Source organism: Micropterus dolomieu, linkage group LG23, assembly GCF_021292245.1.
Source record: "Micropterus dolomieu isolate WLL.071019.BEF.003 ecotype Adirondacks linkage group LG23, ASM2129224v1, whole genome shotgun sequence".
NCBI lineage: Eukaryota > Metazoa > Chordata > Actinopteri > Centrarchiformes > Centrarchidae > Micropterus > Micropterus dolomieu.
In genome coordinates this window covers 28646800-28671891 of record NC_060172.1, presented here as the reverse complement: position 1 = coordinate 28671891, position 25092 = coordinate 28646800, and the positions used below count along the sequence as shown (strand labels likewise).

Sequence of the window (25092 nt, the reverse complement as noted above, 5' to 3'; positions counted from 1 at the left end):
GGGGGGGGGGGGGGGGCCATTTACAGGGGACAGTAAAGACAGTGTTCAATTAAGTAAACATTTCCAGAAAAAAATCCTTTGATACTTTGTAGCAAATAATTTCACCATGTCTAAAAAGCTAGTTCATAAGAGGCCCTGATATAAAAACAAGATGTCCAGATGTCTGGTAGGGGCTCTTCAGGGACTTTACTCATTACTATTTTGTAAATATTGTTATTTAGTTTAGGAAAGTTAAAAAGGTAAACAGTCCTGTTGACACTGCAGAGGGAAAAGGCTGAAAACCACCTTATAATGGAACCAATGTGTCAAGTTATTTGTGCTTAATGGCGCATCATAAATATGGTGCCTCAAATGATGATAATGAGACCATTAGGTAAACTAAATTATGCTCTAATTTTATACAAGATCACAGTGTCCTAATAATCATATATGTGTAGCATTAATATTAACTCTATAGCTTAAAATGGTATACTATAGTATGCACCATGATAGAGAAAAAGAACATACATTCTAGTATTAAAAAATTAAAATGATCCATTTGTACAATGCTTTGATACTCCTTTACATAGTTTATCTAATTTCCAAAGGTTTCCTCTCTATTGTATTATCATCGAAGATTCTTTGCAGTTCAGTATATTTGTGTTAGAGTTCAGAGTTGGCTCAAGATTACTCTGGAGTGAAGCCAACTATATACAGCTCAGAGATTTAAGTCTGCCTTTAAGTGTGGGATATTAAGCTTTAGCTTTAGTAATTTTGCCATTCTACCTCCATGGGCTCTTGCTCAAATGTTTATATACAGTATACTCACACCATTATTAAAAAATAGAAGTAACAAGTGGTACCACAGACTGGTTAAATGCCTATTTGCAGTATTATTCAGAGGGGCTGCTCCCTGGGGTTTGTGCTGGAGCTGAGGCCATGGGAAGACCACAAGACACGGTCATTGCTCTGAGCATGGTAAACATTTCACACGTCACAGCAGCTCTGCTGTTAAATTCATTATTTCTCTGTCTGAGTCACAGAAAGGCCAGAGGCGGCACCATCCTCTCCAAGCAAATACTGCAGAACCAAAGATTTATCATTTATCAGCAGTGATATATCATAATTCTTAAAATCATCCCAAACACAGGAATGTAGTGCGACTGATCTGCTGCTGCTGCTGTCCTGCTGCGTGAAGGACTGCAATATAGTGACATTTACATTGATCATGTACAAATAGGTTAATATGTGAGAGCAGACAGAGAGAGAGAGTTACATGCTGAAGAAAAGATCAGCTACAGATCAGCTGGGGGAGGAAAAAACAGTTATCTTTATGATTGTTTGTGATCTTTGAAAAAGACAGATGGTGAAGAGCAGGACGCTCAATAATATTATCATCCCAGGGGAAGAAGAGGTGAGGTTGGACAGACAAGTTTTGGACATTTGTTTTGGATGGTTTAAGCTGAGGGCGTTCCACTTTGACGCCCAAGTATTTGACTGCTTCAATGAACTTTACTGCTTCACTGTGAAAACACGTCAATGTAAACTCAAACACTGAGTCATCTCAAATGTAACTGGGGCAGTTGTAGTTGACCATGGAGTCACTTTTGCGAAAGAGGTAGCCTGTATGGGAAAATGGCAGCCCGTAATGTCAGATGTCAGAAGATGAAAGCATGTTTGTTTATCATCGGCCTCTCTTCCTTTTCTGATAAGCGAACTCTCTGTGTACTGTGTTAAAGCCATCTGTGTCACATCAACAGTCTCGGCAATAAAGGTTGTGCAGGGTTCAAAGTCTTTAAGCTGGGACTTATATATTTCATACAGATTTTGAGTACAATATGTTGTTATTTAAAAAGCCTACAAGATTACTAAGTAACCGTTACATTAACACCAAAACCTGTTATCATATATTCTGGTTCACACAAACGTAGAAGTGAAACAGTTTTTACTGTAAGTCACAGTGAATCATCAGAAAAAAATAATTTGGGTAAGCCCACCTGAGCTTGCTGTTGCCTCGGTGGTAGCTGATTGATGCTGCGTGGCTGCTGAAGGAGGCGGGGGGTTTGATCACAGACTCTAGAGAAGGGCTCTTCCTCATTAGGCTGGTAGGTTTCAGGTCTTCCCCACAGCCCGAGAACTTATCTGGGGGAGTGAAGGAAAGTTGCAAAAGAGGGTGTGAAGTGTGAGTCAGAAACATAAAGATCATAGCTCTCTTTATAAGGCACATTTGACAAATCACACTGTATTTTACGTAAAAAGTAAAGCAGGACTGCAACAAACATATAGGTAGGGTATAAACATTCAAGAACAGGGCATGAAAGGAGAAATGGAAAGCAAATTCATACAATTTAATTATAAAAAGTTACAGATTGTACAAATCGAGTCAAAATCACCTCGAGTTTTAAGCTTAGTCTCCAAAATACTCAAAGAGATACTTGTCTTGCCTGAACAACTGGCGCATACTGGCGCTACGGTCAGTACAAAGACACATCTGAGAAGCAATGAGCTGTGAAGTTTCCATTTCAGAATAGGCAGACAGTGAAATTAGATCAACTGAGTGATTTTACTGAAATCCCAGTACTTTAAAAATCATTTTTGATCAGTTTGATGCTCAAGTTACTGTATGTTTGCTCTCAGTCAACTCATCAAGGAAGGAGCGGGAACACCTGTTGGCTGTAGAGCTCAGTACCACATTTACAGTATTTACTTGCTAGGAACAAAATCATAAAACTACCCAAACAAACAACAATAGTCGGCTGTTTGCATATCTTTTTCTCATCTTTTCATCTGTCTCTCTGTGTCGACTAATTACTAATTTCTAAAGGCACTGACTTACAGCAGTACTTTTGGCTGGTGAATCATTTGTTCCACTACGACTGCTAAATAAAACCTTATCTGTGTTACATACCATATTGATGGGAGAATTCTCCATGGTTGATTCTTTTTTCCAGCGTCTTTGATAGTGGCTTTATGTATGGGTGTCTCTAAATATACACAAAACAAAACAGGGATCTCATCGTATCGGAGTTCTTTAACAGTTTCATTCATAGGAAGTATTTTTTGCATTTTAAAAGAAAAAATATCTTTGTGTATACCTGCATTGGGGAGACAGCAGCAGCAGGTGTGGTGCGTACAGGGATCCCACTCAGTGGGCTTCTTTGGGAGGAATGCATTTGAACTGTGTGGCCTGGACCATCTGAAAGTACAGATAATAAACAAATTGGTCAATTGCCAATAAAGCAAGAAATATAATTTCTAATATCTACAAACAATTATGACATTAATTTTAATACTTCAGTGTAATTACTGCAAATAATAATTCTATGGAGAGAAAGCCAGCAGCCTTTATCTTAGATGACAGCAGGAGAAGGATGCCCTTCCTCCAGCACAAACATAGTTAAAGCAGCTTTGTGCAGCGGTAGATATTGGAAGATCGAAAGTGACTTCCAACCAACATGCCTTCAGTATAGCTCAAGAAAAAGCAAAGAGCAAAAAGAGGCAAGTAAGGAAGTGTAGTATTTAAAACCAGGAGCAAAAACATACAAATGTTAGGCCTACAGTAGATAGACTTTATAAAATCTGTTTGTACTGTAGTATCAAGTATCAAAACTGTCAACAACCCACAGGTGGCATTCAGTTTTGTTCAGATTCTTAGTCTTGTTTATGTATTATTTGATTACACACCCAGTGGGCACTTTATTAGGTACAACTGTAAAGTCTATTGTTACCCAGTACAACTGCCATACTCTACTTTTATGATGCTTATAATGTCCAGTTTTTGTTGACACAGTCATACAGACGTCAATAAAATTAAATGTTTTTGCACTGAGGTCATAATTAGTGGTGGTTTTGTACTGTGCTGCATTATATTCAGAGGTGTCTCTAATAGCACTCATAATAAACACATAATTGAATTTACACATTTGATGAAACATTATAAACCTTGTAAGATGGATGTTATGGCAGGGCTCTGGTACTGGATTACATCAGACTGCACAGGCGAGCTGACAAAATGGCAACTGAGTGTACATTTTGGTAGGAAAATATGTTCACATGACAAAGTGAGTAATTCTAAAACTTTGGTACTGTATTGACACCGGTATTAAAACCAGTTTTACATACTTGGATTAACATATTTGTCATGCCACATTCACTGATGTGGTTTTAATATGCTATATTTAGAATACGCTATGACACACACTGAAGTTGCTGACATGTTACAAGAACAGCCATTTCCACAGTGCTGCGGTAACTAAAGCTGTAAAATGAAAATGCTTCCTCCTCGGTCGCAGATTTATCAAAAAGATCAAGTTTTGTATTTTGTTTTTTTTAAACATGTGTCATGATTCTACTGACAAAAACAGAAAAACCCTACAACTTGCCTGAGGTCAGCCCAGGCCACACAGTCCAGGCGCAACTGCAAATGATTTTGCCGCAGAGGAATTACAGATATCCACGCTGGAGATCTCACCAGCTGTTCTCCTCTATTGTTATACTTCTGTGTTGGGATTCCCTGGCTGTGTGTGTGTGTTTTTGTGTGTTGAGGTGCTCGGTGCTCACTCTGTCCAACAGTATCAAAGGACTTAATGAGGGATTTGACAGTAGCTCCGGGTTCTGAGTCGGCATCTCCGCTGGCGTCGGTGGGTGTGGTCGGGATCATGGAGATGCCGCACCAGTGACGGCTGTTATCAGGGTCAGACACGCTCCCCTCATCACCCTGGGACCTAATGGACATAATGAACAGGGTTGCTGTGTAGAGACATATACAATACATACACCCTGGGAGAGGAGAATCTGACAAGACAGCATGTGCATTTGTGAACTGGAGATAAGACTTAAAACACTCACTTTACAATTTATCTTATGAGATTAACTGACAAGATCACGTGTTCACAGTTTGAACTAAAGAACGCTCAATAACAGATGACCAGTTGCAGATAGTCAGATCTAAATTTGGAACACAAAACCCGAGTAGGCCAATCATCAAGATGGTGAACATTGGACTCCAGGCTGCAGAGTGGGGGATTTAGATTGTCTTTATCAGTGAGCCAAGAGGAATTTCTGTCTTAAACATTGCATTGCACTCAAACTCGCCTCCAAAGACTGTAGACTAAAAGAGATACACAAGCACAGCTGGACTGGTGGAGTTTCATTTATTCATTTGCCTAATGAACAACAGTCAAACAGACATACAATACACTTTTAGGTGTTCTTTCACAGGCATAAACCAGTCAAAAGACTTTCTATGTCTTTCTTTTCAGAATAAATTAACAGCACATTCACTGTGTTCATTAAAGGGCTTTACTATAGACAGCAAATGACCTCTCACACAGTTTCTGGTTTTTGAGCATACCCAAATGTTTACATTTTTTATGCACCTTATTATCTGGTAGAACAATATGGCTTTTAACAAAATTGAATATCTCTGATAAAAACTAGACGTGGAACCTGAGATCCTGCAACGTGCCATTATACTACGACAACGCAGAATATTGTGTAAGGGTTTGGCTCAAGGATGAAATAAGTGACATATCTTTCAAAGTGAGTGACATCATAACATTTGAGGATCTGATACATTAAAAAGGATGCTGAAAAAAATTTCCAAATATGTTTAACAGAGTGATTCAAGATTGATCAACAAGGAAGAAGTATCAGGTCCTACAGTGAACTCTTGAGGTTCAGATAAAAGGTTCATGTGGTTGACTATATATCGACAGTCGTGCTTAAGGGAAAAATGACCCTTTTAGGAACCTGTAGCAGAGTCTTCTTAGTCTTTGTGTTAAAATGCTCATCTACGTTTTGGTATGTTTGAGGAGAGTAAAACATGACTGAGGTACAGCTGTCTGAGTTTGTGGCAGGCCTAAAGTCTAATTTTGGCAGTGCTCTGGATATGCCAGCTCGGCTTATATCAACATCCTGGTTAAGTTCATCTTGCAGAAAGAATTAACACTGTAAATTTAAAAAGAATATAGCAATCATCAAAAATACTTATACAAACAGTAACAGATGATACCAGTATGTCCACATGGATGTTACCATGTATGGTGATTTTGTGTTCCACAGTGCCATCTAATGGCTAAATAGGACACTGCATTCAGTTTTATTCCAACTGCAGGACCAAAGACCAAACAATGTTGTTTTTTAACAGATATAAATGACATAAATGTCAAGTTCAATTGTAAGTAAACAGAGGTCAAAGTGAAAGTACTTTTGCTGATACAGATATAGTAAGAAAAGAAAATGTGAGGTCCAGCATAACAACAATGAGCCACCTCATAATATCAGCTGGACTCATTTCTGCTGCATTGCTTTTGCCTTGAAATGGGGCCTTTCTGATGTTACAAGTCTGACTTTGTTCAGGCAGAGTGCTGGGAATCTCAACTGCTCCAGCTTTGCCACTGAATAAATACTTACCAAGTCCTCTTCCTACTTCACCTGCTTTTTTTCACGGTGCTTTTTGTAACAGGTCATACCTTCTACCACCTCAACTTTCTAAAAAGGCACAAAGCAGATTTGCACAGTATAAAAAGGAGTCTTTCGGACATATGGCATTCCTTCAACACAGGTCAAGAAACTTACAAAGAAAGAATACATTCATTGAGAAATAAAAGTACAGAATTTTTATTCAAAAGGCTCTAAAAGACATGTAGAGAAATGGAAACCAGAGTCTTTGTATACTGCATCTACACTGGTCACTGTGGCTTAGAATGAGACTGGGTTACAACATTACATTTTGAATGACACAGAAAGTTAATAAGTGCAACAATAACACTGTCTTCACATGGTGTTGAGGTGGAGGGCACTTCTCTAGTGCCCTTCTACTGCCGTCTTGGTATCAAAAGTGGCTCCGCTGTTTATTCTGAAAAGAAAAGAAAAAGAAGATGAACTACTGTTTACAACTACTGTATAAGTACTATTTACAACATGTGCAGTGTACATTTGCAGCAAAACTTGAGATCTTGCGTGTCTTTCTTAACACTGTTATTATAAAAAGCAGACCTCTGGGCAATTCTGGACTTTTTAAAAACTCCATGCATACCTCTTTATGGATTAATAAGGTCACTCATAATGTCTAGTATGACTAAATCACCCGGTGATGAAGACTCTATGCAAATGTATCTGACGCAGAGGATGCATAGCATGAGTTTAATCCAGTCATGCCGTGCAGACCATCCTGCTATTTAACCAAAAAAGTAAGAGGGTTATTCATTCAAAGAACAGCAGTTGGCACCAGATACATCTACTTGAACGGTAGGTTTAAAGAATCAGGCAAAGCAAACCAAAGGTAAGATAGTCCTGAATGTGCAGTCAGCCAGCATACGGAAAGACAGACAGAGTCAGACAGGCTGAAGCAGCAACACGAAGCCAAACACAGATAGGAAGGTCAGTGAGCAGCAGCAGCACACAGGGCAGGGAGAGGCAGGCTGGCTGAGAGAGGGCTGACAGGGCAGGGAACTCACCTGGACTTTACATAGGGAGACTTGTCAGAGGGACATCTTTGACAGGGTCATCACAGGGAGCTGCTGGAGGTGGGGAGCGGACGCAGCGTAACAGCTAATCTCAGGGAAAGTTCACTGATTTAGCCATGGTCTAAAACCAGTAATGTAATGAACCGAATTCACAAGGACTGCATTGACATTTGAACAACACATATTTGGTTTTAAACCAAATATTACTATTTCTTATATACTAAAACTGCTCTCATGAGGTTTATGAGGTGATATAGTATAACTGAAAATGTTTCAAGTAGTAATCATTTAGAGATCATTTGCTTGTTTAAAAGGATTATACCATGACTGGCCAAACAGATAATAAGAGTGGTATACAGTTACAAATCTAAGCACTTTGCCACAGGAAGTATTTGACCTGGCATGATAATGAAAGGGGACAGCACGGTCAAAAACACCATGGCATTTGCACGCTCAAAAACACTTATATACAGTATACTCACACACAAACCAATGCAGCGCTCTCTATAAATACATCAATCACAGTACTGCATGACCACAGTGCAACAACACTACATGAAGTCTTAATTAGCATGATACACCGGCGTGGAATATTTTCACTGGAAAGTGCAGTGAGGACAGTGTTACACGCTTCAGTGTTGCATTGTAACACACTTGAATCAAAGCATCCTCTGTGCATAGAGCTGATCTGCCACCGCGTCTGCCATCTCATAATGATGAGCTCCTCTAATCAATATATTGGAGTTTATTGTGGAGTGTGAGGTTTGAATGTTACTATAAGGCAATGGTCAGTGTGGAAGAGGGAGACAAAGAGGGCAGCAGCTTGAAGGAGTAGAATACACAGAGGAAAATACTGCAAGAGACTGCTAATTTACCAACAGAGTCTGCCAAATCCCAGGAACCTCAAACACCAAGATATGAACTAAATGATGTTTACAGTAAATACATCCTGGTGAACGTTTTATTCGGCTTTTATAGGAATTTAGGAAACCTCTTAAGCAAGAGATTCTAGTTAAAAATTATAATATATTACATTAAGTACTACATTTATAAAACACTGGAAGGGGATATGGCAAGACTCTGGCAGGTATCTCATATCCACATTGTGTTGAGAGAGAAAGGAACTGCAGCCCGATGCTAAACAAGGGGAGCCAAGGGAGGGGACTGGTGGGAGGGGGAGAAAAAGAAAAAAAGGAGTATGGTGGAGATGGTACCTGACTCCCTGCAGGGCCTCAATGTCTGTGGAAAGCTTTGCACTACGATCCTGCTCCTCCTGCAGCTGCCTCCTGAGTGTACGCAGCTCCTGCTGAGCCTCCACCTTGATGTCATTGGCCACCACCACTGCCGTCTGGAGGTCCGCCTGGAACCGTCTCCACTCCTCTTTCTCATCCTAAAGACACAAACATGTGGATATATACTATACACGTAGATGAAGAATAGACACATACAGGCAAATTCATACAGAAATCTTCAACTGAGACAGAAAGTTTGGATTTAGTTGGATATCAGCATTAATCTGTCCTTAAATCTAAGTCTATTAATTGATCAATAAAATCTGATGAACAAATGATACACAAGCACTTCCTGGTGTATTAAATGAACATACTAAGACATTTATAGTTTAGGCTGGAAAAACTACATGATCCTCTAGGATTTTGACTGTATCAGTGACATTTCGCCCAATCACAGTTTAACAACAGTGTCTACTCTTTGTAAATGATCCCAAACCACATTTTACTAAGAAATAAGTGTTTAAACTCCTAAAGCTGGAATGAACTTAAAAACTACCTCAAGACAGGAAAAATAAACAAGAGACCCTTTGCGTTGAAATGAAAGAAAGAAATAAGTAGGAGAGGCAGATCCAAAGATCACTGACTGTACTAAATTAATATCAAGGAGGTGGCAGTGAAATGAAAAATGGTATCGGGTTTACATGATAATGCCTGTTTTAAAGAGAAAAAACACAAAATGGATGTGATGTTCATGGAAGAATACCATGGATAAAAATAAGTGCCTGCCAAAAAATACATAGCTGACTGTGTGAACAGCCCACCTGGATGCCACTAGAACAATACCTGGTGGACAGATGACTCAAAGGTCAAATATTTTGGCAAAATGACAAGGAAAAAAATCACCCTGACCTCAAAGTGATACTCTTTTGAGGGATGGCTGTAAAACAGAGGACAGTTGCTATAGTCACTTGATTGAAATGTTTAAGGCAGTAAAAGGCATCAGAATTTCCATACCAAGTTTTAAATCTACAACTGAGACATAAACCACTGTCCATCTCTATGCTCATTCTGTTCCAGACAATCATCATTTCACCACTATATGGCTACTATAAATTCACTGCATTTGTGTCATGCTATATAGCTCTCATCAATGCTTTGACAGATCATACCAGAAGTAGTGTTTTTCATTTCTATCTTCTGTCTTCTGTCTTCAGCCTGTGATGTCCTAACTGCTTTAATCATTGATTTGGCATCAAGGAGCTTTACAGCTCTGCTTACTGAAGCTTTCTTACCTTAATCTGCCTAGTCAAGACTTTCAATTGTCGCTCTGCTTCAGCTTTCTGCTCCTCCAGCTTTCTGACAAGATCTGCAATGACAAATTCACGGTTTATGAGAACAGCAGGTCCAACTCACTAGTAACTTCCATACTGTACTTAACTAATTTCAGCGTGGTGAAGATACAGCAGCCAATCTATAGCATAAAGGCTCCTAAAATAGCAACGGTTACTTCAGAACAGCATTAGATCTTTCCAGAAATGTTTCTCATCACAGCAAAAATATTAGTATCAGACCAATCTCATCCGCCATGATTCATAACAGCTTGTGGAAATACAGTGTACCCAGCCATTTAATATTTGCCAACTGCACTAATGACAAGTCAGAGACAGATGTGTTACAGTGTGCCCTCATTTTGCATCTTATACATTCACTTGCCAGTTTATAAAGTTAGTTATAGGGTATGTGTGGCTTAAACGAATGCAGTCTTATACAACAGCCCTGTATGTTGTCTTTCATGAAGGTAGGAACTGTTTATGGTCATTTTGGATGCATTTCTAATATTTTGTCCACCTCCTTTATATAAACGAGGATGGGCTAAATATTAGAAACCCCTGATAGATTAATTTCTCTAGATTACATTTATGACTGCAGGTTAAAAGACTCTGCAGAGCCAAAGAGAACTGATCAGCCAGTGAGAAGAACATACTCTCCATGTCCAGGACGGCTTGGTTGGTGTGGCAGTTGACGGCCCTCTGCTGTTCCACCTGGTCCTCCAGTTCGAAGATGGTCTCCTTCAACTCCTTCACCTGGTTCTCAGCCTGGAACCCGGCCTCCTCCAGGGAAGTCACCCGGCTGCTGAGCTCCTGCTCCCTCCTCTCAGCCCGCTCCTGAATCTGCTGGCATTTGGTCTCGACCTGTGTATGTGTGAGCATTTATGAGCTTATATTTAGGTTTAGTACAGAGATGGGTTAAAATAACAAGGCGGTGTTTCATGTGACAGTAATTGCAGGCTGTCACTGTGCTAATTAGATGGAGGCACCTCAGTCACCTTTGGCTCAAGACAGGATAATTTATGATATCTTCCAGACATTCTTGCGGTGCAGAGGTTCCATTTGATCTTGAAGGTGCTTTATTACATCTCTATCATTTAAAAGATTAGATAAAAGATTTGTGGGTGTCCGCGAGGGCTAACCACCACTAACAAAAATGTAATTAAAGCGAGCTAAATTATGTTATGGTATTCATCAGATATGCTAGACTGTGTGGTCGGATGAAAACAAACTCAGTTTTCATTTACTATCAAGCAGTAGTAAAAGTAACCTTAGTGAGTCCAATAAGCCTTAATACATTGTGCCCTTTGCAAATTAGTGCACATTGCATTGTTGGTGCTCAAACTATTGATTCTGGTTTTCAAGTCACACAGAAACAAGGGTAAATGTAAACATTCAACTCGGTTGCGAATGGTAATAAATGGTTATAGCAGTTATGCTGGAGTCCAGTTATGGTGTTTACACAAGAGCTAAAATATGTCTGACAACAACCTTTTGGCCACAGTGTTAATAGGTGACAGTGAATCATGGAAATGAGAGTTCAGTCTGGATTAGATCTGACTGCATCTATTGAATTACACTGAACTAAGGATCAGTGTACCATGATGATTGCTGTCATCATGAGAAATGACACTGTAGGCTGTACTTAAGCATACTAAAATGAGTAAATGATGTGGTTATGCGGACTGACACCACGTGGCTCTAATATATTAGGATGTTTGTGAGTGAAGTTATGGAGTGGCCTCACCCTCACACCCATGTGGCAGAGGATGGGAGCGTGACTCAGAGGTTCATGCACTTGTGGACCACCCCACAGTTGGCACAGTAGTCTCAGTCCAACAATGACAACATCACTAAGCTAATGGATACACGCCTCGCTTTGGAGTAAACAACCACCGACATCACCCCAAACCCACACTGCCCCAGCCTTTCTGGTTTTTGTGGTGTGGAAGGGGAAAACCAAAGTGACTACAGAGAAACATATGAGAACTATTTGAGTGAAGTTCCCGTGCTGCTGTGATGGTGAAGGAAAGTACCCAATATTAACTATAAAGCCTGTTAAATGTTCATTTTGAACCATTGTGGAAAATGTGTCCTTAAATTTAAAGAATTATTAAAAATGTCATTGTTCCCTATTTAACTCATATTTTTTGTTATTAATTGTAACCCCGGACCACCTCCTACCTTTTCCATTGTGGCTTGCACGTGCTCTGTCTCGGCCTGGGCCCGTAGAAGCTCCTGTCTCAGCTCTGTCAGCTCCACCTCAAGCCTGTCTCTCTCAGCGTGGGCTGTTTTCAGCAAGTTTTGCACCTCACTGCTGTCATTGGCACTCTGCATGGCCTTCAGCTCACCCACCTTTTGCCTCTCAATGTCCACCTGTGCCTTCAGCCTACTGTTTTCCAGTCTGAGACAATCTGCTGTCGCCCTCTGCCCCTCTGCGGCCTGAGCTGCCTGACCTCCAGCTTCCAGCTCCCGGTCCAGCTGGGTCTGCAGCCTGTCCATCTCCTCTCTGAGGCAGTGCACCTGGCCCTGAGCCTCCTGGTGCTCCTCCTCCAGAGCCCGCAGGCTGCCTGTCAGCTGCTGCTGGATGTTCACCAGCTTCTCCCGTTCGAAGCGTGAGCTCTCAACCAGCTCGGCATACCTTTGCTCCAGCTCGGCCAGCCTAGGCCCTTGGCTACCCAGCTCCTCCTCCTTCTGGGCCTGAGCTTGAGCTTGCTCCTGAAGTCGGCCAGCCAGCGCCTCATTCTTCTGGGCCAACACCTCGAAACGCTCTCTCTGCTGTTGAAGTGAGGTCTGCAGGAGGCGCTTCTCCTCAGCCAGACGCTCGTTCTCAGCTGTCAGCTCCTGCACCACTTGCTGCTGGTCAGCCAGCTCCTGCAGAGTTGCCTGCAGCTCCTCAGCTGTGCTGTGGTGGCTCTCCTCCATCTTGTGAATCTGTTCTGTCAGGCTCTGCACTGACACATCCTTCCTCCCTGCATTGGTTACTGCCCCCGCTGCAATGCCTTCCCCACTGACACCGCTGCTCACTGATTCTGAACGGGATGGGATCTTCTCAAACTCTGAGGAGTCAGGTGATGGTGAGTCCTTGGGGATGTCAGAACTGGAGGAGACTGAGGTTTTGAAAGGGCTGGCAGGAGAAGGGAGGCTGTCCTTTTGTGGAGCTATGGAGTTGGAGTCTGAGGGCAGACCATTCACCAAAAGCTTGGCGGGGGGGCTTGTGTTGGTAGCCAGAGGAGAGGCCTCTAAGTAAAGCAGCTTTTCCTTCAGAGCCTGGTTCTCCTCCCTGAGCACTGCCAGCTCTCTTTGAAACTTCCCGTTCTTCTCCCTCAGCTCCCCAACCAGCACAAGGGCCTCCGCCATCTGCCCCTGCTCTTGATCCGCAGCAGGCTCTTGGTGTGAGACAGAGTTGGTTGAGGGTGAAGAGGAAGCAGAGGAGGCTTTACCTTTGCAGCGCTGCAACTCCATCCTGAGATTGCTGATCTCTAAGTCTTTAGCCTTGGCCTCAGTCAGCAGCTCTTTAACCTGGCACTCCAGAAGCCCCCTTTCCTGGCTCTCTGCATCTCCACGGGACTTGGTTGAACTGCGCATTGGCTTTGCCAGGGTGGAGAGGCTAGAAGTGCTGGCACTAGAAACCATCCTCTTTGTGGTAGAGCTCCTAAGCTGATCCCTCAGAGAGATGCGGTCTCTTGTTATGTTAGTTGAGATTTCTCTAGGAGCTGGGATACCAGACTTCTTGGCTGCCTGTGCACCTGTAACAAATACCAAAACTCAGAGCGCTTGATGGAGATTTCTGATTTACAACTGTAAAATACAAAGTGAGAAAAGTTTCGTTTGTTTCTCCATTTTCTGCTACAAACAAGGCAAACTGACTTCCAGAAGCTTCTTCAATACCAAACCTTTTAAAACATGCCTTAAAGTTAAAATCTTGAAACCTTATCAGTAAGCAGAAATAATTACCATAACCTCCATTCACCCCTGAGCAGTGGAAAAGTGACAAAAAACCTAAATTATTAAAATCTGGTTACATAAAAAGTTGCTACATGTTGATGTTGCTACAATATCTGTAAACTTCACAAAAAGAATATAGATATTTAATTTCAGAGTGAACAATTGAAAGTGAAGTTTCAAAAATAAAAAACTGTAAAATACTTTTTTACAGTGGAATTACTATCAGCAGGCTTGACACTGAAATGGGAAGGATAATGGGAAGCATACAGACATCCTTGGACAAATTTGTTAACATCATGTAATGACACTAATTGAATGGACAGGGTGTCACAGTTTCATGTTGCTGGTCACTGTACTCTATTCACATATTGTTCTCCATTTGGACAACAGAGCATCTGTCTGGCACTGTCTGTCTGTGCTCATTCATCGCTGCAGCAGAGCTTAACTGTGGCATTTCAAAAGGCACGAGCGTGGGTCAATGTCACCAGCCTTTTCCAGCCCTCTAATATGAAGAGTATTTACTGATGTCCAGCGTGAGCACAGCGCAGCCTGAAAACTTTTTATTGTTTGTTTTTAGATCATCAGCAAACAGCGATGCAGACACAAGGGGGCTGCTTGTTTCAAAGGATGACAAAGGTCCCTGCGCACGTGGAGCATTCAGGCACAAAGCAGCTTAAACAGTGCACAGACAAAGACAGCCCTGTGTCTCACATACATGCATTATCATCAAACCCACAAAGCAGAGACTAGACAGACAGACTGTGTGCTGAGATAGACAGCGCATCACCCTGTGCATCACGTGCACACACAAAATCCACAAGCAAATGGCCTAGTTTGGGATGGAAATCCTATACCCCTGTGGGTTACTTTAAGTACTCTGCCATTGATAGGCACTTTGCACAGACTATCCCTTTATTGATTAAACTAGAAACTGTGGCAGGAGCTGCCAACACTGGCACACTTTCTGGAGTACAAAGCTGTTTAACATTCCCTGAGTGTGCAGCTGTGGCCGAAAAAGTGAGGTGCTTTGAGTAAAGATGTGCAGACATTTTAACGTAATGAATGGATAATCATATAGATTTAAAACAAAATGCTACTTTTTAATGATAACTTAAAATTGTATGAAAGAAAAATGAAGGACGGCATAATGACGCTCAAGTCTGTCAGTTCTGAATGTCAGTGAGATTAGGCTCATTGCTGTCATTTAAATTCACATGAACAAATGCAGCACTTCATCCCTGGACTGACCTGCACCTACAAAGATCCGGAGTGCCATTAAAAGAATACAGTCACTTTTCTCTGCACTTCACAGAGGATGAATCCATGACTGACAGAATGAGGACAGCATGCACTCCTAAATTATGTACTGTCACATGGAAGATGTTAACACTAAATCAGCACTGTGTATTATAAATGACTATTTACTATGCACTACAGGAAGCATCATCCAGACAGGGCAGAAAAAAGCAAACACATAAGAGCTCACTCCTATTTTATGGCCACTTGTCATATTCTCATTATAGGTGGCAATAAAGAGGGACAATAGGTCCTTGTTAGAGAGAGAGAGGAGTCCGATGTGATTAAGATCAGTCCATTCCCCTTGAGGATGAGTGATGCCAGGAGTGGAACTGTGGGACTTTGGGACAACCTTTCATTTGCTTATTGTCTTTGCCTCTTGTTCTTAGTGAATAAAACCCAGATGGAGTACATGAACTCATTCATCTTTAGATCGCCCACCTCCTTAACCATGACATCACCACAGCTGCTGCATGTGCACAGAGAAATGACACCAGTCTCGATGCCAGGAGTCATCATATGCAAGATAGGATCCTGAGGAGGCCGAAACAGCCACTAGAATACAGCATCAGATAGTTAGAGATCCTCTAACTTTACGTTAGACTGTGTCCTAACTCTGTAATTGCAGAGGATGCACTGCCATACATTTGAATCCAAACCACGGATGTTTTTTTGTCTCTACCAGCTATTACAAATATCAATATGCAATTTTGTAGTACAAATGCTGGTGCAAGAACAGGTTTAACCTTTGCAGACTTGCCTTCCTCAAGGTGACACTGTTTTTTTTAACATTATGCTTATATTCTATTGACATACTCCAAGACAGAACGATTATAAAATAATGGCCAAACGTTTGCTATTAAAATAATATTAAACCAAAAACAATATTTTCATAAAGCTGATGTTCGCGTTTACTGATGTGTCCTAGACCAACACAGCAGATGCAGAAAGTTAATTATTTCAAAGTCATCAACAAAGCCAGTGAAAAACATAACTCTGGTATGAGAGAAAGAGCTGAGATCCGATTCTACTTAAACTGATGCTAAAAGGGCAGGAGGACACATCAAACAGAGAACTGAGACCTACAGTTGCTTATGGATGCACATTATTGGATCAGAAGGCAGTACAAACACCTAGATCCCAGAAATAGTCTCTTTAATGTGCTCAACAACCATTTTGAACAGTCTAAAGTTATGAAATGATGTTTGACCAAAGAGAGGAGAAAGAGAGACTGATATTAGCTTTACATTATAAACACCACCGTAGCGAATCCCCTTAAGGAGACACTTAACCTCCGATTGCTCTAGTGGAGCTGCTCAGTGGCCACTTCCCAAGAGAGAGAATGTGGATAAGTGCATTAATGTGATGTAGGGCACAGCTGTAAATTACATTGCCTGCTTAACTTTTTCCTTGATGAATAAAGAGAAACAAGCAAAGAGCATCCCTGTCAGTGGCTGATTGAGTACAAGAATTTCTCTATTGTACAACCAAGCCAAATACATTAAAGACAAAAAAGACCAAAGAATGATAACAAGAAAAACAGTTAAGAACACAATGCAATCAAGTTCTTTGGACCATTGTTGCAAAGCCTTCTGAGTGACACTTACACCACCCTCTTTCTTTATTGCTGCTCAAAAGGAGAGAGGGATAACGCTACTAATGAAATGTCCACCCAATCACAAAGTTCGCACACTACTATACATCACAGAAGTCTGTCTATTAAGATTCCACTGTTCAAGAAGGCACATTAATTACATTTCTTTCTGATCATAACAGAAAATTATATCTACTGCAACAGTAAATCTGTTTTTCTAAAATCGAAACGGAAATATCCAACAACACGGTTGTTAAGAGGTAGCTTAGTCTTAATTTAGTGCTGCCTTCGATGTAGGCCGGCTCTGGTCCAGGACCATTTATAGCTACCTCTGAGAAGCACTAAATCTGTGAGGAGGAGTAGAATGGGCAGTTAAATGGCTCACTGAGGAGCTTTCCTCCTCTAGCAAGGAATAAATCCTCATGCAGTCTGAGTAGACTAGCTCTTATATGCTCTATAGTGCAAATACTGCGCAACACCAACTTTGGAGACGGAGAAGAAAATCATTCCCAATGGAAGAGAACATCGCCACTGAGAGTTGCTCTATATTCATTGTCTCAGAACTGTTTGATACTCCTTCAAAAATGCTAAAGGAAAGTTGCTGCTTACACTATGGATTGACGGAGACATGGTTATTCCAGATTAAGAATTTTTAATGTACAAGGACAGTGTTTAAATAGCAGCTTCTTGCTGCCAACTCAATAAACCAAACTGCGGAGACTAAGCGTATGAAATGAATGTGTTGTTTGCATTAATAATAATGCACTACACTGACTGACTTCCAGTAATCCAATGGCATTCAGTTATTTCATGGGAAGTCAGTTCCCTGATCACAGTAATGCACTGTGCTGGCTTCTTTCTTTCTAATGAAGATAAGCTTTCAAATCGCAGCAGGAGCCGTGTCGCTGGACACAGTCCAGCACCAGCCAGTTAACTGCAACCAGTCTGCCTGCCAGCCAAGAGGTGACAGAGTGCATTGTGAATAAAGTGCACAGGGTCTTCAATTTACAGAATAGGGGGCTCATGGGCGAGGAGTCATGATGAATTAGTCACTGCAGGTGGTCAGGTTTCAGAAAGTTGGCACCTGATTTGACGCACTGGCTTCGTCACTATCACAAACAAGTTTCGGATGGGAATCTCTCGCTGCCACTCCTCTGTCTTCCCTTCTGTGTTTCAGGAAATGTGGTGTGCAGTTTTTCAGTCAGGTGGAAGTGGAGAGGAGAGACAAAAAAAACGCAGTCTGTGTTCTGGCTTTCCTGTTGTCCAACTGACAGGGCATGAAATAGGTCAACAGGCGCCCCCCAGTCAGACGCTGGGACTCACAGGCATTCCTTTCCTCTTACTGGAGTGGAAGATAGACAGAACCGAGGCTCCATGACTGCCACAGTGACTGAGCAGAGATTAGCCTGGACGGTAAGCTGCATCACAACAGCCCAATGCGCCACTGAAAACCATGACAGCACCACTCATTCAGGATAAAATAGCTCTTTCATTGTAATAGGGTACTGTACACTACTTCAAAATCAAGGAACACAAGCTGGACTAATAAGTGATTTTGAAATAAAGAAAACATGTTTTGTGAAAGCAAACAGATTAAAAACTACAGAAGCTCCTTCAAACCATGCCAAACAAGGGCAATGTGATTAATTGTATGAAGAGCAGCGTCTGTGTTCGCAATATTCAGCTGTGTAAACCAGATATGCTGGACTATAACATCAAGCTTCAGAGATTTACGGACACCTGTCTTTGAAACTGAGTTTAGGGACTGACTACAAAGATGAATTTGGCTAGTTGTACTTATAAGTTCATCACAGAATCCACAATTCCAAAATAAAACAAACCTCTGGTTAAATGTGTGAGGTTCATTGGAAAAACATGCTGTGACTTTCACACCAATAAAAGAGATTTTTTTTCCCAATTATGTCCTCTAACCCCATTCTTGGCCAATTTTCACTAATTTTCACAGATAACATAGAATACTGTAGATCTGAGCTGGTTGCATACCTTTTTTATTGCCAAAGATCTTCCTCTCTGCCATCAGCTGAATGGAGGTGATACCATACAATATAGATAATATACTTAAAAGGCCCCATGCAAACACATCACTGCTAAAACATAGCTGCACAACAGAGTTTATTTTATAACAGTGTGCTAAAGAATGACATAAAATAAACAATGAAAGTAAAAATTAATTTAAAAATAATACAACTTGGCAAAGCAAAGATAACTTTTTTGGTCGTGGCAAGTCTAAAAATAGGCTGGAAATTAGAGTACAGGAATGACTGAAGAAAATGTTACGCACTGACTGGCTCTTATTGGTGAAATTTTAGTGTTATTTTAGACTACTAAGAATTAATATGGGCTCAGTACACAGAAAAAAAAGCTTATTTACTAAAGCCCTCAAAAAGGCATGTGAAAACATAGATTTTGAGTCTGAAGTCACTGCTGTGACTCTCTTGTCAGCATGCGGCATGTTAATCACTCGTGCCTACAACTGACCAGGCAAACCTTTTGCCCTGCCCTTTAAAAAAGACATACAGCATGCAAGACTTAATTGTGTATTTAAGCTGAGAGGCTTGTTTCTGCCTGAAAAGTGAACAGCTCTGTGCTTCTTCTGCAGCACAGCATGGAAGTGCAGCATGAGAACTGGCAAGCCACAGAGGGCCACTTGGCCTAGGTCCTTTGGCTCCTTCAATCAATTTGATTGAATCATTTTAAATGCCCTTCATGCTAAGACATTTAACACAGCATCCTTATGCTTATCCACTTTCTTTACACTACTTATGAAGCCAATACCCTACAGAGATATCCAATAGCCTGGCCATGAGACAGCCAACTCTGAGAGAGAATTTCTTTTTGCTCCGAATGGAAAACAGATTAACACAGGAATTACTGAAGGAATAATAATATGCCATTTTACATGATTACAGCTTTATAGGATCAGTGTGTGTGATGGGTAACAGGTTGTAATGAGTGTGTTGCTAAACTTTGTTTTAGGCTTCTGATGATCTCCAGCCCAGCCTTATACTGTACCCTTAGAATAAAGGTTACAAGACTTAGGATTTCCTGGATAGACCGCAAAAAGGATTAAAAACATATTTTGTGGAAAGATTATGCTGCGAATAGGGATTTGCGAAAAGGACAAAAAAAAAAAGACAACATCAGCCACTAATCTCAACACTTGGTACTGTGGCTCCCTTTCCACTGCCCACAGATTAAGACATTACCAGCAGAGAGGCAGTCGTTTCTGTCACACCAACATTCATAAAAGCAAAATTTCAGGCAAGGTGAAGTAAATTCATGCAGTGCTTAGTACAATTTTATTTAATTTTCAGGTGAAAATTCAAGCCATTTTGGCAGTCTATACCGTGGAGCGAACCAAAGACCCAAAAATTAACTAAGCTATCCTATTAGCTGTTTACAAATTTCACTGTGCCACTTTCTGGAGAAAGGACAAAGGCACATTATCAACAAGATGACACAAACTTTGGGCTATTGTTCTCAATACAAAAACAGTGATGTATAGCAAACAGCAGAACCTGCATCCACAGAAATACCATGATTACTGTTTCCAGAGTGAGGACGAACCACAGCCAGCTGCTGACAGATACACAAACCCCATCAGGACATGTTGGATTTGGTATGCACTGAACGCAGTGGCTTACATGTCAAATCCAAAGCGTTTTTGGGCTGTCAATTTCATGCGCAGATTGTTAATTGTTCTACCATAAATTGGCGATTTTTATGAGCTCAAGCCTGAAGGTTACAATATGTCCAGCTATAGTCTCCTGTTACACAAACAGGACATTTAAACAGGACACGCCTCCTCCTCAAACACAAAGCACTGTGGAATGACCTGTGTGTTTACTGTACCAACCTCTAACTGCCATGGAAAGTATGACTGATGTAACTTCCTCAGTGTCTCAGCTATCAGAAGTTGGACAAACATGCTTCCTAATGTTGAATCCCTTCTCTACGTCAATTGGCTCTGATGTGTTGTTGAGGTGACACATATTTCCACGTTATTTGTCTTGTTGCTCAGTGTGGTGTTGAAGTCTGCTCTGAATGGGCACGATTAATCAGTCCTTCACCAGACATTATAGCCCACAGATAAGCATTTCGTATCAGTGTCTGAATAGTTGAATTCCAGCTGTAACAGGAGGGGAATGCCAATAAGTAAAAATATCACGTTGTTTAAAGAAAAGAAGAGGACAGATGTCGTTGTATGTCTGAGACAAGGCAAGCTGATTGGAGTTTATTTGTGAAACCTGAGGATGAAAATTGCCTTAACAAAAGCAGGACATCAAGCAGAACCCACACAAACTTTCAACCTACTTCAGCACAACATGAAAATACAGCCTCCCGTCTCTAATGGCTGAAGCACCCTGCACACAGGTGGTTTTCAGTTATTCTGGCTGATTAGACCTCTGCTTATGTTGGTGTTGGGCAGGGCCATGATGGGAATTTAACATTTATTTTAGACGTAAAACCGTCAACATAAAGATCTTTAAATCAACGAAAAAAATTTATTGTGGATGTCTGAGCTGAGCTGGGCTTCTGTACCAGCATTCACAAAAAATAGTTAATGTTGCTGTGCTGCAGTGTGAACCGAAAAAATAATGTTATTCCAGTGACAACATGCTAACTGCTACTTTAACAGCATTCCCTCCTTTCAAGTTTTCAATTTTTTGACAGCATCTTCAAACATTACAGCTACCTCCAAGCATCCCAATCAAACTTCTGGAGAAACCACAAGTGTGTGAGCTCTTCCATTTTTAACCGTGTGAAAGTCATGATAATCTATTTTACCTCATTACACAAACAACTTTCCTTTAATCCTGGTCCCAAATGGATGACCAAACCGACTGAGTTGTAGCCTTGAAAATAGAGACACTATTATTGGACTATATTTCACTGACAATTCATCAACAGCCGACAACGTGCTGACTGCAGTCTCTGGTCTTGGCCGCTCTCCTGGTGAGCCAGTGGGGAGACAGGAAGGCTTGGTGTAGTAGCTGTCAGTGTGATTTGGTTCTGATAACGACCTCCTTATCACTGCAGCAGACAGCTTGCTCCTTAGCCTGCCACTTCGGAGATAACGCCATCAATCAAATCTGAACCAGTTCCTCCTGTTCCCACATTACTTTCCCTACCTCCAGCACCAGAACTGTTATTCTACTTTCCAAGCCCAAAGTCTGACAAACCTCAGCTGTCCGTTTCATCATCTGGGTGGAACAAAAACTTATGTATAAAGTACAAGCGTCACTGTTCTTGTCCATCAATACATCGCTGTTCATCAGAGCAAAGCAGATAATAAACCCCTTCAATTAAAGGTCTGTACGCTTTTTAGTATGCTTATTATTATACTACCTCTGAAAAATCAGGGGGTTTCTGTGTTTCGTTGGTCTTAGAGCTCTTGGACTGATAGCTTCACACCATGAGGGGGCTTAATGAAAAATCAAGCCATTTCATGATCAATTCTCATTTACTATAGGGGCTCATTTGAGAAAATTGAGAGTGGACTTAAGAATAACAGGTTAATCAATAACAATATAGCTGACTGCTTCATTTCATAATGGAGGTTCATGTGGGAGGATGGACCAAGCGCCATGGAGTACTGTAGCAAGCAGAGTTTAACTACTTTTCATAGCCTTGAGAATATGATTGATTATCCGGAGTGTGACTGTGATGCTGTATTCCTTCACTGGCTGAGCAAACATTTTAATCTGACTCATTTCATTTTTCACCCCACATATTCACAGATCACCTACTGTATGCGTACCAACCTCATAATTATTTTGTACTGAGAGTAATATTTACCAACAAGCAGCCCAATTTTGCTTCGTAACTACAGAATAATTAGTGAGATCAAAGAAGGCAATTTTAGCCTCCTTTGTTCCTACTTTTTGACTCAACACTCCACAATCTTTTGTTTTGTGTATAATGTATTAACCATGCACTGTATGCTGTGTGTGTGTGTGTATGTACGTGCACGGAGAAGAAACTGGGAGCTAATCTTTTCAAGCATGCAGCAGCTTGCTACATTGCCTTCCAATCTGAGCCTACTGTGCTCTATCTTCAAGTAACACACGCTACTGCTATGAAATGATGCAGCTTTACACCCACTACTGATAAAATACTCCACTGTATTGCATGAGAGTGCTTGAGAGTGTGTGTGTGTCTCCATGCCTGTTGCCCTAGCAAGCCACCTGGCTCTGGCCTGTTCAGTGTCTATTTTTGTTGGAAGAAAAAGCAATAATAAATCACATAACAGCATAAAGATATGATGAAGCTATGGGTGTACAAACATATATCTGTATATAAGTATGAGGAGGTTCTGCGCACACACATGTACACATATATTAAGATGCAAATGCTCGTTTTGTTTTGAAATTCAGGTTACAAAGCCGTGGAAGAGCTTGGTTGTCTTTCGATGAGCATGAAGTTGCTGCTGAGCGCAGTTCAGAGGGACTTTGAAATGGAAATCTTACTGAGGCGCAGTGAGCTCGGGGCACTGAAGGGATGTGAGCGTGAGACTGATGATACCATCTCCTCTGGCAGGTTCCCTCGTGCTTAGTGTCAGGCAAATCTCACTCAGCACTTTCCCCCGCATGACAACCAATATCTACACATACATACACATACAGACCTTTGCTGACTGAATACAAAAACTCAACACACCAGATCCATAACGACACGTAATAAGTGTGGACATGCTCACACAAATAAATGGCACAAGAACAGAGCAATCGCTAAATTCTAACCTGTTTAAACAGCTTCTATAACTTCAGGGCATATTAATCAGTACTCATCACTCTTTGGCTCTTTGTTGGTTCGCATCTTAGTCAGTACTCATAAGTCAGGACTTGTCACGTCTGAGATGTACTGATATCTATTGTATTTAGCAAGTGTATGTCTTTTTTAATATCAACAGAGAAAGACTGACACAGACAAAGAGGCATAAGTGATGCTGAGGCAAACCACGATATAACAGAAGCAGACCTGACTCTGTTTCCTCCTGTCTCCCTGTCTGGTTCCCCATGATGGTCCGCTCCGTGACTCCCACTCTCCACACCGGGGCGGACTAATCCAAGAATCCGTGGCTGCGGGGGAGAGGTATGTGTGTTTGAGTGTCGGGGTTGTTGTCCCTCTTCAGCACCCTCAACCAGCGCCGGTCAGTCACATAAAGAGGAAACCATCAGAGATAAAAAATTCTTCTTTGGGTCTTCTTTCCTCTTCCCAGGACTGAGTGAGTGTGTGTGCATGTGTGAGGAGGCAGGCTGCGTGTCCTATCAGTGAGTGACTGCGAGTGTGTGTGAATGTGTGTGAGTGTGCGTGTCCTCCAGAATGGTGACAGTATGTCACACTGGCGGGCGGGCGGGCAGGCAGCGTTGTGTGCACTTCATTATTGCTGTGATGACTGGAATCAGCTCAGAGGGGGAGTGGCTTCCCAGGCCACACACACACACACACACATCAACAGATCTCCTCCCACTGCTGCCAGCCAGTTTACTTTCACCAATACCAGCTGAACAATGGTAAGATGAACCGTTCCTCTCACTGGTACTGAAAAGAAGAGAGAGAGGGAGGGTGGGGCAAGAAGGAAGGAAAGAGGAGCAGGAGGAAAGGAAAGGCACTATTTGTATTTTTGGCAGAGGGTGACAGTGCAGCTCTTGTGTTTTCTTGCTAAGGAAACTCGCAGCCTGGGACCTCACAAAAAGTCTCCCGTGCCTGCACTCCCTCACAAAATCACAACTGCAATATCCTAACAAAAGTCTTCATAAATTAGGAAAGGAGATGCTGGTCTAGGGGATAAGAGAGCACCCCAGGCTTGCCTAGCATTTTCCCTATGGTGCACCCAGCATGGATGAATAGTATGAGTGTGTATATGAATGCGCCTACATGTGTATTAAGATCTGGGGTGGTGTGCTAGTTTGGTGGGGTTGTGTGTTAGGGAGCGCAAGGCTTGTTTTTTTCCTGTCCTTTCTCATTCACAATGTATGCACATGTTAAATATTTATGATGGCAGGAGCTACATGGAGAAAACAAGTTGGAAGGGAGAATGACTTGTCATTTTCACTTGTACTAGTCTCCTTTTTTGGGTCCCCAATCTTCGGTGTTGTGTTTTTTTGGTTTTCACATATGTCCAACTATCAGGGAAATCATTATGAACCCCTCTTGGAAGTTTGGTCAAAACCATAGACTGTATATAAAAAGGTCAAAACACAAGGAAGTCAGAAGCTACT

The 25092-nt window shown here is 41.5% G+C and overlaps 1 protein-coding gene across 6 annotated transcripts in view; it reads right to left on the bottom strand.

The window, feature by feature from the left end:
• specc1 (sperm antigen with calponin homology and coiled-coil domains 1) overlaps nt 1–25092 on the bottom strand; it is a 99007-nt gene that overhangs the window by 49970 nt on the left and 23945 nt on the right. For 5 of the 6 annotated variants that reach the window (XM_046038902.1, XM_046038907.1, XM_046038903.1 and 2 more), the window contains 8 exons: nt 12193–13757; nt 10665–10872; nt 9973–10046; nt 8663–8838; nt 4540–4703; nt 3075–3175; nt 2888–2963; nt 1977–2121 (listed from right to left, as the gene is read on the bottom strand). In XM_046038902.1, coding sequence (XP_045894858.1) covers nt 1977–2121; nt 2888–2963; nt 3075–3175; nt 4540–4703; nt 8663–8838; nt 9973–10046; nt 10665–10872; nt 12193–13757 — 2509 coding nt within the window. Of the gene's footprint in view, nt 1–1976; nt 2122–2887; nt 2964–3074; nt 3176–4539; nt 4704–8662; nt 8839–9972; nt 10047–10664; nt 10873–12192; nt 13758–23848; nt 24197–25092 lie in introns of those variants that run through there. The other variant, XM_046038906.1, reaches the window with a different exon arrangement.